General features: G+C 31.2%; 1 protein-coding gene across 1 annotated transcript in view; it reads left to right on the top strand.

Annotated features, from left to right (window-relative positions):
- LOC128998500 (unconventional myosin-Ib-like) overlaps window positions 1-17194 on the top strand; it is a 90681-nt gene that overhangs the window by 31054 nt on the left and 42433 nt on the right. The window contains exons 3-10 of the mRNA XM_054424660.1: window positions 3245-3360; window positions 9843-10033; window positions 10770-10816; window positions 11169-11232; window positions 13366-13379; window positions 14907-14991; window positions 15838-15944; window positions 16868-17015. Coding sequence (XP_054280635.1) covers window positions 3245-3360; window positions 9843-10033; window positions 10770-10816; window positions 11169-11232; window positions 13366-13379; window positions 14907-14991; window positions 15838-15944; window positions 16868-17015 — 772 coding nt within the window. The remainder of the gene's footprint in view (window positions 1-3244; window positions 3361-9842; window positions 10034-10769; window positions 10817-11168; window positions 11233-13365; window positions 13380-14906; window positions 14992-15837; window positions 15945-16867; window positions 17016-17194) is intronic.

The following is a 17194-nucleotide window of genomic DNA, read 5'->3' on the forward strand; positions in this document are numbered from 1 at the left end:
AACTGTTTCTTAAACGACTTAAGGGAAGCTGCAGATTTAATCGAATCAGGCAGGTTATTGTAAAACTTAACACCAGAGTAGTGGGGAGAAGATTCTAAAGTTGAGGATTTATGTTTAGGGTATAAAAGGCAGCTTTTGTGTCGGGTATTATAATTATGATTGTCCGAATTAACAGAAAATTTAGAAATATTTTGTTTCATAAAAATTAATAAATTGTAGATATACAGACTGGGAAAAGTAAGGATATTATTGTTTTTAAATGTATTTTTACAAGAACCCCTAGCTTTAATAGAATGAATTGTTCTAATTATTCTTTTTTGCAATTTAAAAACTTTTTTATTTTTGTCGGAATTTCCCCAAAAAATAATTCCGTAATTGAGAATAGGATAAACATAGCCATAGTATACCATCATAAGAGTAGAAATATCAACTGATCTAGAAAGAATGAGAGTTACAAAATATGCTTTATTTAACTTTTTGATGACGTCTGTTATGTGAGTTTTCCAGGTTAATTTATGATCTACTGTTATTCCTAAAAATTTGGTGGAGTTGGCAAGGTTGCAAGATAGAGTGGTGTTTTCGTGAGAAAAATTGTTATTAAAATAATTTTTTTTAAAGTTCATTAAAAGAGACTTGGATTGATTTAGTAAAAGTCCATTAGCTTGAAACCAACTTTCCAGCTTTTGGAATTCTTGTTTGATAAGCTGTGGAAACATTAATTTATCTGGATGGGTGAAGATAGCAGAAGTATCGTCAGCAAACATAACCAATTTAGAATTTAAGGTCATGGGCAAGTCATTGACATAAACCAGGAAGAGTAAGGGTCCAAGAATGGACCCTTGAGGTACACCATCTGTGATTAATCTATAATCAGATTTAATTCCCAGTGACTGCAAATTTATACACTGTTTTCTGTTGGATAGAAATGAAACCAACCATTTACTGGTCCTGCCCGATATACCATAAAACTGCAACTTCCGAATCAGTATATTATGGTTTACACAGTCGAACGCTCTTGACAGGTCACAGAAGAGACCAGATACATTCTGCGACTTGTCAAGAGCATCCGCAACCTCAGATACAAAACTAAATATGGCATCTACAGTGCTTTTACCCCTTCTAAACCCATACTGATTCATGTTGAAGAGTTGACATTTATCAAGGTAATCATACAACCTATTAAAAACTATCTTTTCAAAAATTTTTGAGAATGTCGGCAGTAATGAAATGGGCCTATAATTAGTTAGTTCTTTTGGATTGCCTTTTTTTATAACTGGTATCACGTTTGAGAGCTTTAATACATCCGGAAACACACCTGTATAGAGTGAAGTGTTGATTAAATGAGCAAGTGGGATTGAAATAAAAGATGAACATTGTTTTATGATGAAGGGTGATATTTCATCCCAGCCACACGATTTGGAAGGTTTTAATTCGTTAATTATTTGCTGAATTTCTTGAGGATCTGTAGTTTTGAAAGATATTAACATGGAATTAGGTCGGACCCCTTGTTGTAAAAAATTTATTGAGCTTTCATGATCAGAATTAACATTTAGAAGTTTGCAAGTTTCTGTAAAGAATTTGTTAACATAATTTAACTGATTTTTGATGTTAACGGATTCGGATAAAAATGGAAATTTGTCTATTTTACTCGCGGAAGTATTTGTTTCTGTTTTTACAATTTGCCAAGCAGTTTTAGTCTTGTTGAACGATTTTTATTATGTAATATTTTAGCAGTTCTTATACATTTACTGAGCACTTTGCTGTACTTTTTAACATAGTTTTTAAAATGCAGATTTGTGGATTGTTTGCTGAGCTCAAAAAGTTCCCGTTTATGTTTACTAGATCTTTTTATCCCACTTGTAAGCCAACCTTTATCTTTATTCCGGTTAAGACTATTTTTAGCCTTAACTAATGGAAAAGACGCATTAAAATGTAGTTTAAAAATATGTAAAAAACACTTATAAATAGTATTTGCATCAGATGTTACATTTAATTTCTGAAAGAAGTAAGACCAATCCTCCGATTTTAAAGAATTTACAAAATTGGAGATATTAACCTTAGAAAAATGTCTTACGTATATTGTTTTTTTATTAACCACAGTTTCTGTATGTTTCTTAGTAAAATATTCACAATTCACTTGAAGATATTGAGTTAAGTGATCAGATAAACCATTTTGTACCACAGAAGGCAAACATAAATTAGGTTTAAAATTTGTTATAATATTATCAATACATGTACTAGAAACATTTGAAACCCGAGTGGGTACCTTTATAGTTGTAAAAAGATTGAATGAATTTAATATTGAAAGAAACTCTTCAGATTGAGAACTATTTTTCAAAATATCAATGTTAAAATCTCCTGTAAGTATAAAAAAGGATTTAGGATTCTTAAGAATAGAATATTGTAAAAGTGAACGCAAGCTAGAAAAAAAAAAATCATATGCAATTTTGGTGTACACGGTAGGTCTGTAGACACAAAGCACAATTAAATCAAGAGGGTGCGTGATCTGAGCACCACAACACTCAAAATAAGAGTCAACCGTAAAGTTTCCAAGATCCGCTCTTAATTTAATACTGTAATTATTATTCACCAATACACAAACCCCACCTTCCTTTCCCATTCCTTCTTCCTTAATGTAATTCTAAGGCGACTGTTTTTTTCCTAAAAAAACTTTCCTCCAAATCTGAAGAGCATAGTATTATTTTTTATGAATATAGGGAATGCCATTCAATGTGTATTTACGTATATTATTCGAATAACGTTCATCTTTTACCTTAACATAAATAATTCTTACTTTTCAAGGATAGCAGTTATGGTAGTGGATAACGCAAAACCCACACAATACTAGGTTTGTTTGTGTGGCGCTTGACTGCTCGTTGTTGGTTGTTGTTGTTAGGGCTAACACTCGCCTGGCTCATCTCTGACCTGTAAAATAACATCACCTGTTAAACACTGAAATGAATTTCATTCCATTACATAATGTAAATACTTTATTTCTACCAAAAATATCTTTTAATGACTGTTTTATTAACAGTGTTTGAGAAAAAGGTGTTTGTTTCATCCACTTTCAAATAAAATTTATTTCAAACTGTATTATAGCTTTTGTTATAGCTTAATGTTTACCTTACTTTGCTTCTCTATGAGATAAACCTCTAAAAACTGCAAATATTATGTTTACCACGATTAAAATATTAATCCATTCCACAAATATTGTGATTTCGTCATTTCATGATTTTTGTTTCAGACATACATAGGTAACGTGCTGGTTTCCATCAATCCGTACAAGAAGTTAGCCATCTACTCCAACAGTTTGGCTCAAGAGTACAGAACTAGGGGTCCATTTCAACTACCACCCCACATGTAAGTAAAGTACATTTTGTTATGTATTGTAGTTTCTACTATATATATTCTATAAATAAAAAATATTGTTTTCAACAAGTAATGAAATGATTATCAGAAATGAATTTGTACTATATTTCCTTCCTCTCAGCCATAAACCTCTTAAAGGCTGAGGACTAGGTTTCCATGATCTCAAGCGTCAAACAGTGCACATCTCCGCTTATGCGTCGGCCTACACTAAGACATCCCGAATCCAACTTTTTAGGCTTAGAGGGTATCAAAACAAAAATGTGGACTAAAAAAACTCTACCTTTAACATAAAAAAAAGTTATACTTTCCCATGTATATTTGGGTAAAATGAAGAAAAAACTGAATAAGGTCGATAAAGTAATTTTGATTCTTTTAAGGTCAATAATCCCTATTACTTATTCGAGTGGTTTGTGGTAAAATCATCAATATATACATTACATATTCTAATGTGGGCTCTCCTTCAGATTTTTTTACTGGAATATAGTTTGTAGTAAGTTTTTTTTAGCTAGGACTGTGAAGGTCGTCCAATAATTAAAAATGTAGCACTAACATATTTAAAAATTTATCTTTTATAGTAAGGCCTAACTCTTAAGAAAAAATGTTTTTTTATATTTCATCATAATTATAAATTAGTTTCCATTACTAGATTCATGAAATAGATAGTGATTTCAGGGTATTGAGATAACATATTTTGAACAGGCATTTGTTCCTAATTTCACTTAGGCTTTAATACTTATAGTTGTATATATTTTACTATCAAACTAATATAATACTTAAGTTAGTTTCTTTGTATTTTTATATTTAATAATAATACATATCTCAATATTCAAAATAAATAATCGCATTCATTTTTATTAAAACTGTTTAAACTATCTTTTTTTAAATGCATGATTTGATCAAAACTCCAATACCTATACACACAAACACATTTTGCACCTTTTACATTTTCAAAACTGATTTATTTAAAGTATTTAATAATTGCAGCTCTAAAAATACTGATATCAGGTAATATCATGGCATAACAGAGGTAAAAACATACTATTAAGTGATACAATTGGAAGTAACCCCAACAAATCATCTGTTATTGGACAAGATATTCCCAGAGATTATGAGCTCTTCTCAGCCAAGCTGAGACCTAATCCCCCCCATGGAGATTATAGTGCTTATCTCCACTCACTCCCTTCTAATATTGATAATGACACTATTTTATCTCTTGAGTATCATCAATTGCTTCAGGTTAATGTTATCAAATGTTTTAACATATTTTGTGTCATATTTAACATTGTGTCAATTTTATCCTTGAACAGTGTTTATTTTCTTTTATAATTTGTATGTTTAATCTGATTAAAAGAGCTTTAATAAATAAATCGGATGAACCTCCATACCTTCCCCTAATACTGAACTATATAAATTTATCTTTTGTGTTTCATGAATTTATTCAGATTGATGTAATAAAACGTGATAGGACATTATGTTTCAGATTTTTGTAAATTTGTTAACTCTTCTAAATAAACTTGTGGACCCAATTACACAATTATACCATTTAAAGTCCTCAAATGCAAACAGAATACACTGATAAAACCTAATGATAAAAGATGTTTGAATACCTTTTTAACTACATGCTCTAAAATTGTAATGTTTTTAAAACTACGGAGTAAATAAATTATTAATGAAAAAATTAGAATCAAGTTTTCACCATGAAACTATTTGATTAAACATTAAATTATTGTTAGGAATTAATATTATGTTTTCTCAAATCAATGTTATAGGATTCTATTTTATATTCATTATTTAAGGCTTTCATGTACTGGGCTGTTTAATGATTACTAAAAAATAAAAATTTCAACTGAATGAATAAGACCAACCATAACTACAATACATCCCAAAAATTCATTTTAGAAATAAAAATTAACAGACCATAAAAAAATTGTCTCTGCCGGACAAAAGTTCTTGAGATTCTCCCTTCAAAACTGAACATGGAAGGAAATTTATGATATTTTTAATGCATGAGTGAAGAAATACTCAGTAGATTTGTCCTTATACTCCTTAGATGAATTAAAAATTGTTATATCTTAACTCAAGCTTTATTTTTACTTACTTATATACTTAATAATAAATAATAATAATTCTTGACTATAACTATGACTATAGTAACCTAAAATTAACCAAACAAGCTCGCTGTATGGAAAAGTCACCCCTCGAGACTGCTAGATATTAATAATCCGACTGAATCAGTCGTGACTCATGATTGGTTTGGTATTACGACTGCGGTTAGTTGGCTCTTCACGCTTCACCTACGGTCATACATTGGTTATTACTTTTCACCTCCCAATATTACATTTTTCAGTAAATTTACAAAGTGAAAAATCTAATTTCTGAATTTTTGTTATATCAAAATTATATGATAACACAAACTTATTGTTACTGATCAAAAATGTAGGAATAACCAATACATTTTTAACATAATACAAACAGCTCTGTGCAAAGATTGAAAATATAAAGAAAATATGCAAAGATTGGAAAGTTCTTCTGATAGGCCTATCAAGTGAACTGATTCAAATGATATGCAATAATATACTGCAGTGATCTTTGTGCATTGCAAACAATTATATTAAACTTGGACGTTTATAAAATACACTAGCACATTGGTGTCCAAGATAATCCACATAGAGTAGTTACAACTAAAATTAAGTACAATAGCACTTTTTTCTTCAGATTCAAGCAAATGTTCTTTGACAACACTAATCACATTTAAAGAAGTTCTTAACTATTCTTAACTTGGACGTTTATAAAATACACTAGCACATTGGTGTCCAAGATAATCCACATAGAGTAGTTACAACTAAAATTAAGTACAATAGCACTTTTTTCTTCAGATTCAAGCAAATGTTCTTTGACAACACTAATCACATTTAAAGAAGTTCTTAACTATTGTCTTGCTTTTTTTCTAATGCCCACAAAACCTTATTTTTTAATTATTTATGACTTTCTGGAACATAAAATTACTTGATAGGGATATAAATAAATAATACATCAAAACTAAATAGTAATTAAAATGTATAAAGAGCTTTTCATGTAGGTAAATCTAACCTCTGACATATTTCAGGTGAAACTCGTCTCTTTAAAAATTAAAGCCGCAAAACGAAGTGAGCCATTTAACACAAGCAGTAATAATAAATGAGAGGCAGAAAAGCTTGGTAGCGACATACAGTCTCACAACATGAATAGTCAATGATTGATTCCCACAATTCATCTCCCATCCCATCACAACTGACCATGTGGCTTTTAACTTGCTTTTTATTGGTTTGTACATTTAACTGAAGTGTGGTCTATTCTTCAAAGCATTAATGTTCAATGTTAGATTGAAATACTGTATTTTCATTTCTTTGGAAGATAAGAATTTAAAATAAAAATTAGTCCCAAAGATGAGATATTTGATTTTTGATAATATTTTAGTGACTTTTTATATTAAATAAGCTGTTTTCCAACATCATAAAGTCCAGTAGAGAGGACTTTTTGACAACAGTTACTCCAAAAGATTATTGAATTGGAAAATTAAAATAAAGAGGGATATTTTTAGGTTTATTGAAAGAGATCCGAGTCTTCTGAACCCTGTTGTATCAAGGGAAATAAATAGAACCAACATTCTATTTTTTTTTCACATTTAAAAATCCTTAACATGATTTAGACAATTTTCCCCCAATGGAAACCCCCATGAGACATAAATCTTTAACATTTCATATGTTGTTAGATATCTCTCCAGTTATAGTTGGTATATGAATGGAAATTGTGTCAAAATAATTCTCTTCATGATCCTTTTAAGCCTAAACAAACAAATGAGGTTATAGTTTTGTGACCAACATGGCTAACAATATTTTGCCAAGTGTTCACAGTCAAGAAGGTTTTGCCTAATTTGTAAGTAGAAAATCTTTTACTACTAATGCGTGAATTCATTTTAATATAAAGTTATGAATGACCCTTCAGGGGGTGATAAAATGAAGTTATATGAACGCCCATGAGCATAAGTCTTACTAAGCCCTTGGTCCTGTTAATGTAATAAATAGTTCTCGTTTTCATGAATTATACCTGTAAATTAGAATCTTTTTACAATTCTACGAAATTGTGTTCTAAAGATTTTATATTTGGTATATTCAAGGAACATGAGTGAATTATTTTTATGTAACAAATTTATTTACCCAACAAATTTTCAAATATATCACGCACATGGTTAGATTGATGGCAATGATCCAGCCACCCCCATGTATTTACCAGTTTTTACAGCTCTATTGTGCATGAATGCATGCACAGGTTAGTTTAATATTTAAACCTCAAACTTATCAAATTTTTTTAATTTCTAAAAGCTTGTTTAAAGTAATTATTTTAAGATATAACATTTGTTGACATTACATATTTTTTATGTTTTACCTAAATTAGTATAAACTAAAATCACATTGATAGGGTCTGCAAGTAGCAAGCACTCAAATGTTTAACCTTAAACAAGCTTACTGGTAACTAATTGTACTCAATAATATTAGATAATATTAATTGTCCTGAGTCGAATGTTTGGTAAGTTACTAACTAATATAATGGCCATTGTGTCATAATATAAAGTTATGTTTACACTTCAAATAGTGTTCATATCTGATTTATATTTTGAAATAAAATTATTATTATATACTTTTCAAGATAAATATACTTATTTTGATTGATAGTGATCTTTTTTTTGAACTTCTTTTAATGAACACACATTCTTACATTCTTTCTTAAATGTAGTTAAAACACTTTCTTTAAATTACTTATAAGTAAGACTCATATTAAGTTTGATAAGAATAAATGTAATTTAGAAAGCCTTGCATAAACATATTCAAGAGTGACTGCATTAAAAAATAGCACAATTCTTGCAACTAGTCACTACTCCAACCCCTACCCATACTCATAGATCGCATCCCGTGAGTAACTAAACTAGCATATTCACCCACCCTATGGTTTCAACTTGGCTGTAGTTCAACAAGTACATTTTTACATCTAACCTCAAGATTAGTATTTATCAAATTACTATCTTTTCTTAAATGCTCTAGGATAAATGTTTAATTTTCTGCTTTCTGCTTACAATTTAATATTCAAAAATTCCATTCCTGAATGGTTTTTTTTAATGTCAGACATTGTCATACTTATAATATTTTATTTTATTGCAGTGCTCTTATGTTCAACTACCTAATTGAGTGTTGAAATTGTTGAGATTTTTTTTAGAGGTTGGCTTTTACTTGCAATGCCAAATGGGCTACAGAGTCATGCGCGTCAAAGTATACAGCAAAGCAAGGGGTGAGCTGGTACAGTACCAGATCAAAAGTAGTGGCAGGTACCAGGATTTGAACCCACAGCATCGGTGCCTTGTGCCTGAAGCACAATCGTCCACAATCACTAGCATAATCGTCCTGTAGAGTGATAAAAAAATGTCCTGTTCTTATGAAGAATTATTACAGCAGCTTCCTTCTGTAGTAATAATGGTTACTTTCATTTTGATTAACTATTATTATGGTTACTGGTTAGATTCTGTTTGGTTCGGACATCAGATTGTTCTAACTGCCACATTAACAATCGAGTCACACAACCTTTTTATCCAACAGTATTCATTAATTACTGTTCAATATTCTCGTATTCCTTTATTTTTATCTAGTCTATAATTATGTAGTTTATTACTTTGCACACCTAATGTGCCAATTCGAAAAGTATACATTCGTTTAACTTTTTCCCATCCTTTATAGTTCAGAAAATGGTTTGGTTTTTTGGGTGTCCGAATGAAAGGGAGTCTACTATTTAGTATTTTTAAAGCCTGTTCGTTTGTGCCTGCAATTAGTATCAGTGCATGGTCATTTCAGTATACCATGCTTGTAATGTTACAGATTTGCTGTAGCAGGATCAGCCTACCGTTGGCTGAGAGATTGTAAACATGATCAGTATGTGGTCATTTCAGTATACCATGCTTGTAATGTTACAGATTTGCTGTAGCAGGATCAGCCTACCGTTGGCTGAGAGATTGTAAACATGATCAGTATGTGGTCATTTCAGTATACCATGCTTGTAATGTTACAGATTTGCTGTAGCAGGATCAGCCTACCGTTGGCTGAGAGATTGTAAACATGATCAGTATGTGGTCATTTCAGTATACCATGCTTGTAATGTTACAGATTTGCTGTAGCAGGATCAGCCTACCGTTGGCTGAGAGATTGTAAACATGATCAGTATGTGGTCATTTCAGTATACCATGCTTGTAATGTTACAGATTTGCTGTAGCAGGATCAGCCTACCGTTGGCTGAGAGATTGTAAACATGATCAGTATGTGGTCATGTCAGTATACCATGCTTGTAATGTTACAGATTTGCTGTAGCAGGATCAGCCTACCGTTGGCTGAGAGATTGTAATCAGGATCAGTGTGTGGTTGTGTCAGTATACCATGCTTGTAATGTTACAGATTTGCTGTAGCAGGATCAGCCTACCGTTGGCTGAGAGATTGTAATCAGGATCAGTGTGTGGTTGTGTCAGGGGAGAGTGGATCAGGAAAAACAGAAGCTGCCAAAATGGTGCTACATTTCATCGCGGTCACGTCATCTGCAGACGATGTAGTTCGAGAAAGACTTATACAGTCTGCCCCATTACTGGAAGGTAAGCATGTTTACACAAGTACCATAATAATAAGTGATCAAGATCCTGTGAATTTTTATCCATGTTTGCAATGAAAGTTTGATAGATTTTGAGTGTCAAGTATTTTTGGTATATCGACCAATTTACGGAATCGGTTTTAACATGTTTGAGTTGTATAATACTGTCATGGCATTTAGGGTGAAATGATCAAACCTTGTAATTGTTAATCAGTGGTTTTTGTCCTATTTGGCTAGAAATTGGTAGGATGAAGATGTTAAGAGTTCTTCAGTCCCAAGACAACACAAAGGAGTGTTTATATCCGGTTGTAAAAAGTTTCAACGCCAAGATGTGAGGACTACCTTTAACAAAATATATGTTATTCTCTAGATAGTCGTTGTATTATCACAGTTTTAATAGAAAGCTGAGTAAGAAGGTGTACTTTTTTATATATGATGCACAAAATGTCATGATATAAAAAAAAACTTAGTTATTTCAATTCCAAATTAATCTCATTGTTCTTGAATTATTGTGGACGGACTCATCAATTTTGATGTTTATTTGTTTTCACGTCCAGTGCCTTTGGATGACTGAAATTAATGTTTAAAATCGTTAGTTATCTTAATTATTCCCTATAAAATGACTGTTTAAATTCGAGCATTCTTTTTCAGAGACTCTGTCTTTAAAATTGTGGTATATTGTTTGGAAGTTGTATGTGAATATTCTCTGTCCAGTTTACTAATAGTTTCAATTGTTTCAGCCTTTGGGAATGCAAAAACTTATAGAAATGACAACTCCTCCAGATTTGTAAGTTAATTCTAATATGATTTAGTATATAAATAATCCAAACATTGTTATTTTATTTTAAGTGTTTCATCTATAGATTAACCTCTAATGACAATTTGTAATATTTCGTTGAAACTAAAAATCCAACAAAATAATTCTGTTCCACCCATCCTAAGGTATTTATCCATTCTTTTATTAGCTTTTAAAAAAAAATGTTTTATAATAGGTTGTCATTTTTTTATGATGTGAGTTTATAATTCAACAAGTGTCACCATAACCCTTACATTTGACAATAAAACATTTGTTCATATAGTAATAAGGATGCATCATATGTATTTATGTCCTTGTCATTTATAAAGTTTATTTTGTACAGGGGAAATACATTGATATCGAGTTTGATTACAAAGGAGACCCTTTAGGTGGAACTATTACAAACTGTAAGTATAATTAACAATAAGATTTTTATTAATAATTATTTTTCACATAGAGACATTGTCATGTCCCTTAATGTACAGAACAGATATGCATCAGCTAATATCTGCAGAAGTATTCATGACTGAGAGGTGCGTGGAAAAGTCAAGACCTCTGCCACATTATACTGTTATGGTATCTGGACATAGTTGTGATAAAACTGTTATTTAAGGGTGATTTGTACTCAGTGTGACAAATTTTTTTTTATGTAAGTACAAAGTAAATGAAGTGTGATGATGCATATCAAATGTTCCAAGTCTCAAATTTAGCGTCCCAAAAAAATATTTTATGTTTTTGAAAAATAACCATGCTTATGCTTTTAAACTTAATACAGCGATTTCTCAATTACCTGTATATGGATTTGAGTAGATAATGTCATTTTCGTGTTCTACATTAAATTTTGAACAAGAATAATGGAAAATGACGGAGGATCAGTTGTAAAAACTCCATTGTAAATAGATTCAAAGATAAAAATTAAGATATTTGATAAAAATTTAAAAACAATGGTCTATTGCATTTTTCACACCCTGTATACAAGAAAGTGTCGGAATATGTTAAAAACTGCGCCATTTTATAAGCTTTCCAACCATATGCTAATGGAGTTTTTACAACTGATCCTCCGTCATTTTCTATTATTCTTGTTCAAAATTTAATGTAGAACACGAAAATGACATTATCTACTCAAATCCATATACAGGTAATTGAGAAATCGCTGTATTTGGTTTAAAAGCATGGTTATTTTTTAAAAACATAAAATAATTTTTTGGGAAGCTAATTTTTAGACTTGGAACATTTAATATGCATCATCACACTTCATTTACTTTGTACTTACACCAAAAAAATTTTGTCACACTGAGTACAAATCACCCTGTAGAAATAACGTTTTGTGAATGAATAAAAAATAAGAATCTCAAGATACCAGTTAAAATACCAACACTCTTTGTAAAAAATACATTGAGGAATATATCAATGTTATAGTAACTAACTATTGGGGTTACTAATGAGCTAATACAGCTTCTCTATGTCATAGGAGTTTTTTTTTCAAGAGAACGGTGTAAACCCTGGTCTTGTTAAAATCTTAAGTCAACCTTTTGTGAAATAACATCATTAATTAGTAGCCCAATGACAAATGACATCTGGTTACTTAAATTTATATTGATTGGAATCCAACCAGCGAGATTTAAATTTGATGGTAAGCACTATTATAAGCAATTGGCTACCAAGACATTACGCTTTTCCTCAATGTCAGTTGTGTACGCAAAGTGTGATTCCCCCCATCTCATTGTCTGCAGAGTCTGGACGCAAAATGGTTTCCCTCGGAATATGTGGCCCAGTTTGTTTTAGTACTCAATAATTTGTTGAAGTATAATAAAACAAATAAATTACGTTCAGTACTATACAAAAAATTCTGCTTCGTTCTGGGTCTGTTTTTTTACAAAAAACCTCTGTGGAACCTCTATAACAAGACTCTTGTTAACAAGTGCTATTCTCAAATCCCTTTGAATTCATTTTACTCCAAATCATATGTTACTTCAAACTTAGATAAGAAGTCAAACTTGATAACAAGTCTTATTTTATAATCCCCATGAGAGTCTTTTTATCAACGTTAATTGTACATAGAAATTGTGTTAGTTTAAACCTTAAAATATGGTAACATTAAATATTCATCTTTCAATTTTGATCAAGGTTGAATCCAATGATCAACATGGTACAATTTTTCTTAAAAGATCCTATTCATAACCATAGCATGTCAATTTTTTAATTTGGTATTGGAGAATATATGTTTTATACACACAAAAAATTGATAGTAAGCCTCTTAAATAGCCTCTCCATAGCTCTCTCTCAAATCTTTTATAGAGTCCAATCCAATAAAAATGCTAGAAACCTAGAAAAATTAATTTTGCAATATACGACTACAAAAAAAGTTTAAGAAATTACATGCATTAGCCTATATTATTTCCCTCACACTTGTAAAATATACTATTGCATTTTTTTACTGTCAAACGTCAGGGTATGCATTTGTGTATTTTTAGCTGTTTTATTGTTTTATGTTTCCAAAACTCTTTAAACAAATATTGTTCTATTTTTTACTGCCTCAGATTTATTGGAAAAAGTAAGTAAAAACGCCACTTATTAGCTAGTTAAGTAACTCTTAATATTCATATAATTTAACGTAAAAAAGTGTGAGTGGACACCATAGCTTTGTGTGCTTTGTCTATTTAAAAATAACACATTATAATCACAAGGTTATGCAACTTCTTAACAACAAATTAAAATTGATACTTCACCACAACAGTTAAATAGTAACAACTTATCTTTATCTAAAACTTATCTAATACAAGAATTAAAGTTAAAATCTTTGTCATGGATTTTACTTATCTTTGTCTGTGTCTGTGATGTGTTTTTGGCCATTTTTATATTAAATAGCGATGTGTCAAATCCGAATCTCGAATCCGTTGAATCCTAAGAAAAGATTGGGATCCGAAGTTCGATTAACAAATTTAGAGAATAAAAAAAAAATTAGAATAGAATTATAAGGTATATACTGAGACATTGCATCCATAAAGGTTATTGATGTTGTAATATACACTATACAGTGACATTGCATTGAGGTTATCGACGTCATAATATGACATTTACTAACAATAGAGGTTATTGACGTCGACATTGTAATATACAGTATTGTGACATTGCCATTTTATGAACAGAGTATACTGTCGATCAACGAATTTAAAATTAACAAGTGTACCTACAACAACCATAAATAACCAATGATGAATATTTGCCGTTCAAATAAAGTATTCTGACCGACCATTCGATTTAGGTAAATAGGTTAAAAGATGTAACCGATTATTCGTCTATTATTTTTGCTGGGTGTCAGAAGTAATTACGTAACTTTTCATTGCAAAGAGTAGTCATTTATGGTTAGTGTGATATTTTTTTAAATGGTTCTTATTCCATTCTTGCTTTTACAATCACCCAATAATCGCCAATAATTTTTAATCGCCCATTTGTAATTATTTTTGGGACTCGAGACTCGATTATTTTAGGATTCGGATTTGAGATTCAAAATTCCTGGATTCGACCATCACTAATATTTAATGTTGTTTTTTTTGTTATGGCCTGCACAACCCATAGCAGAAAACTTACTCAACCTAAATTTCTTTCTACAATTAAGGAAATAAAACAAAACCATCTGAAATGTGTTTGCTGTTCTTTTGTGATGAGGAATTATTTCCGTGTTTTAGTCTTAATAATTAATAGATGGTATGGTATAACTATTGTTTTGTTTTGTGCAGGACAGCTTTTGATAATATTGTAACTATCTTAATTTGTAGGCTGAAGTGTCCGGTGTCATCACTACATTTCCGGGCTCCCGGTGAAAGCCGCGTCAAATCAGTATTTACACTTCCAAAACCACCAGACGTTTCGCCTGTTCTAAAATGTGGCATCCTCAGTGGCAAAGCTGAGATGTGTGGTTTTGTAAATAGTGCAAATACCGATTTGACACGGCTCTCACCGGAAGACCGAGAATGTAATATTGTTACTACTATCTATTAATTTTCCTACCAATTTTCTTGATTATCAACACAAGATGTATGTTGTCATATTCAATAAATATATGTTTTCACATTTTCAGTCTCGTGTAACATGCCAAGCTCAAGGAGAAAGAAACTTTCATATTTTTTACCAGTTGCTCACTGGAGCTGATATTCAGCTTCTTAGTAAGTAAAACTTGCAATATGTTACATTTAGTTTTAGGATAGTTTTATATATTATACATATCCAACAAAAAAATATGAATGAATACTTTTATATATTTTACATATCTTACATAAAAACATAAATTAACGTTATGTTTATGCAACGTAATAAATTAATTTTATGCACAATTAAATTATAGGACATTATAGTGACATTATAGGATCAATGTATAGTATTTAGATTCCTGTTGCCACCACTGAAAATTGTTTGTTACTTACCAGGCCCAAGGTGTGTTCCTTTTGGAGGGGAAAAGCTTACATCTTTTTTTCGGAGGAAATGAGATTAGATCTTTCTCTTTAAAATTGTATACATTAAGGAAAGTGAAGTGAATTCATACAAATCTTAATGGTACTATTATATATAAAACTGTTGCCATTATCATAACAATTATTATAAGATGATCATGAAATATAATCATTTTTTGAAGTGTGGTGTAATTTTCACACAATCAGTAATTAACCTACGATAACATTAACCCATTATTTATTCTTGTAATCCTAATTTTGAATATTGAATTTTGTGATTCTCATTATTTATTAGGACAGCTTATCAGATCTAGTATTTATGGGTGGCTTTTACTGTTCTGTTAGTCCAAAAAATGTTTCATTTTCATTGTGTATCAATTACTTACCAAACCATTATCCAAAATGTTGGTTTTAGAAAAAAATGCATTAAAAACTATGAATTGTAAATACTATTAGTAAAAGACTAAGTACAATAATAAACATTTTTCTTAGAACACACTCACTTAAGATGTGTTTGAACACACATTAAAAGTTGTACCACTGTATATTCTAATTTTTCAGAATGCCTCAAGTTGCAGAGAAACCTTGAAAACTATGTGCTACTGAGGAGCAGTAGATCTCTTCAACTGGAGACGGTTGATGACAAGAGAGACTTCTTAACAACACGGGTAGGCCTATATACACTCCTTATATGATAACCACACTTTTAAAATTATTTTGCACCACGGAAAGTAAACAAAAATATGTATAATAACACTTGAAACATAATAACACTTATAGGTACTGTTTTAACCAGACAGTAAATATTATATGAAAGATGTTAGGGGTGATCAATTTCAATTGGACACTCCAATCATCATAAGAGACAATAGGCAAATGCCATTCATTGATTTTTTAGCATCAGTCTAGATTTTTCTTTTTAATTCTGGATAAGCAAACTGGACAAGATCGGGGTTGTGGAGCATTTTGCAGAGATTGGGTAGGTTCAGGGGAGTTTTCGATCAATTGGTCGAGTTTGTAAAATGGTCAGATACCTGTTAATAGCCCTCTTTAGAGAGTTAATTTGACCCTCTACTTTATTGTTTTCGTTGCCATTCAGAAAAGTGGCTTTTATATGCACACTCAGTAATCTTACACTGCCATCATTTCCCATTCCCAAATATGCCAGATTGTAGAATGTCTATTGTATATTTAGTATTTAGTTCTTTCACAGAGAAGTATGGTACAGAGGAAACAAGCTTAAGGGACGACCGTGTGCTTTCAGATCTAGTATGTTGTGCCGGAAATATCCTTGTGGCGAGCAAGGTAGAGCCCGATCGACGACCACTGTCCGAAAATTTCTATCGGACAGTGCCTTCATCCACTGTGAGTGTTGTAGTAGATGAGGGCAAGGGGGCGGTATTGAAATTTTCCCTAGACACCAGCACTAGTGCTAGACACTAATTAAATGTAGCCACCCATTAAATTTTTCCTCTGTACCTTACTTCTCTGTGGGTCTTTACTGGGGTTGATTAAGAGGGTTGGTAAGTATATGCTTTCAGGTAATTTAAATCTATGCGTAGTATAAACGTTATGTGTAAAATGTTTCCAGAAATCATTTGAGACCCTCGGTCTTTCTCTTGAGGAGACGGTCAGTGTCCTGAAGGTGGTTGCCAGTGTTCTCAAGTTGGGTAACCTCACATTCTTGCCCACCAGCAACATCGATGGCACCGAGGGATGTACAATCAGCAACGACTACGGTAAATTTCTCTATCATTTTGGGGTTTTACATAGAGTAAACTCGCTGTATTAAATTGGTATGATAATACATATTTTGGTTACAGGTAAAAACAGCTAATTCAAAGATAAATAATAACATGAACATGGGAAATTTAACAGTGCTACTATTTATGTTATTTATTATACTTTATCCCTTTGA

This window comes from Macrosteles quadrilineatus, unplaced genomic scaffold (genome assembly GCF_028750875.1).
Source record: "Macrosteles quadrilineatus isolate MER2022 unplaced genomic scaffold, UCM_ALF_1.0 Scaffold_7__1_contigs__length_78375512, whole genome shotgun sequence".
NCBI lineage: Eukaryota > Metazoa > Arthropoda > Insecta > Hemiptera > Cicadellidae > Macrosteles > Macrosteles quadrilineatus.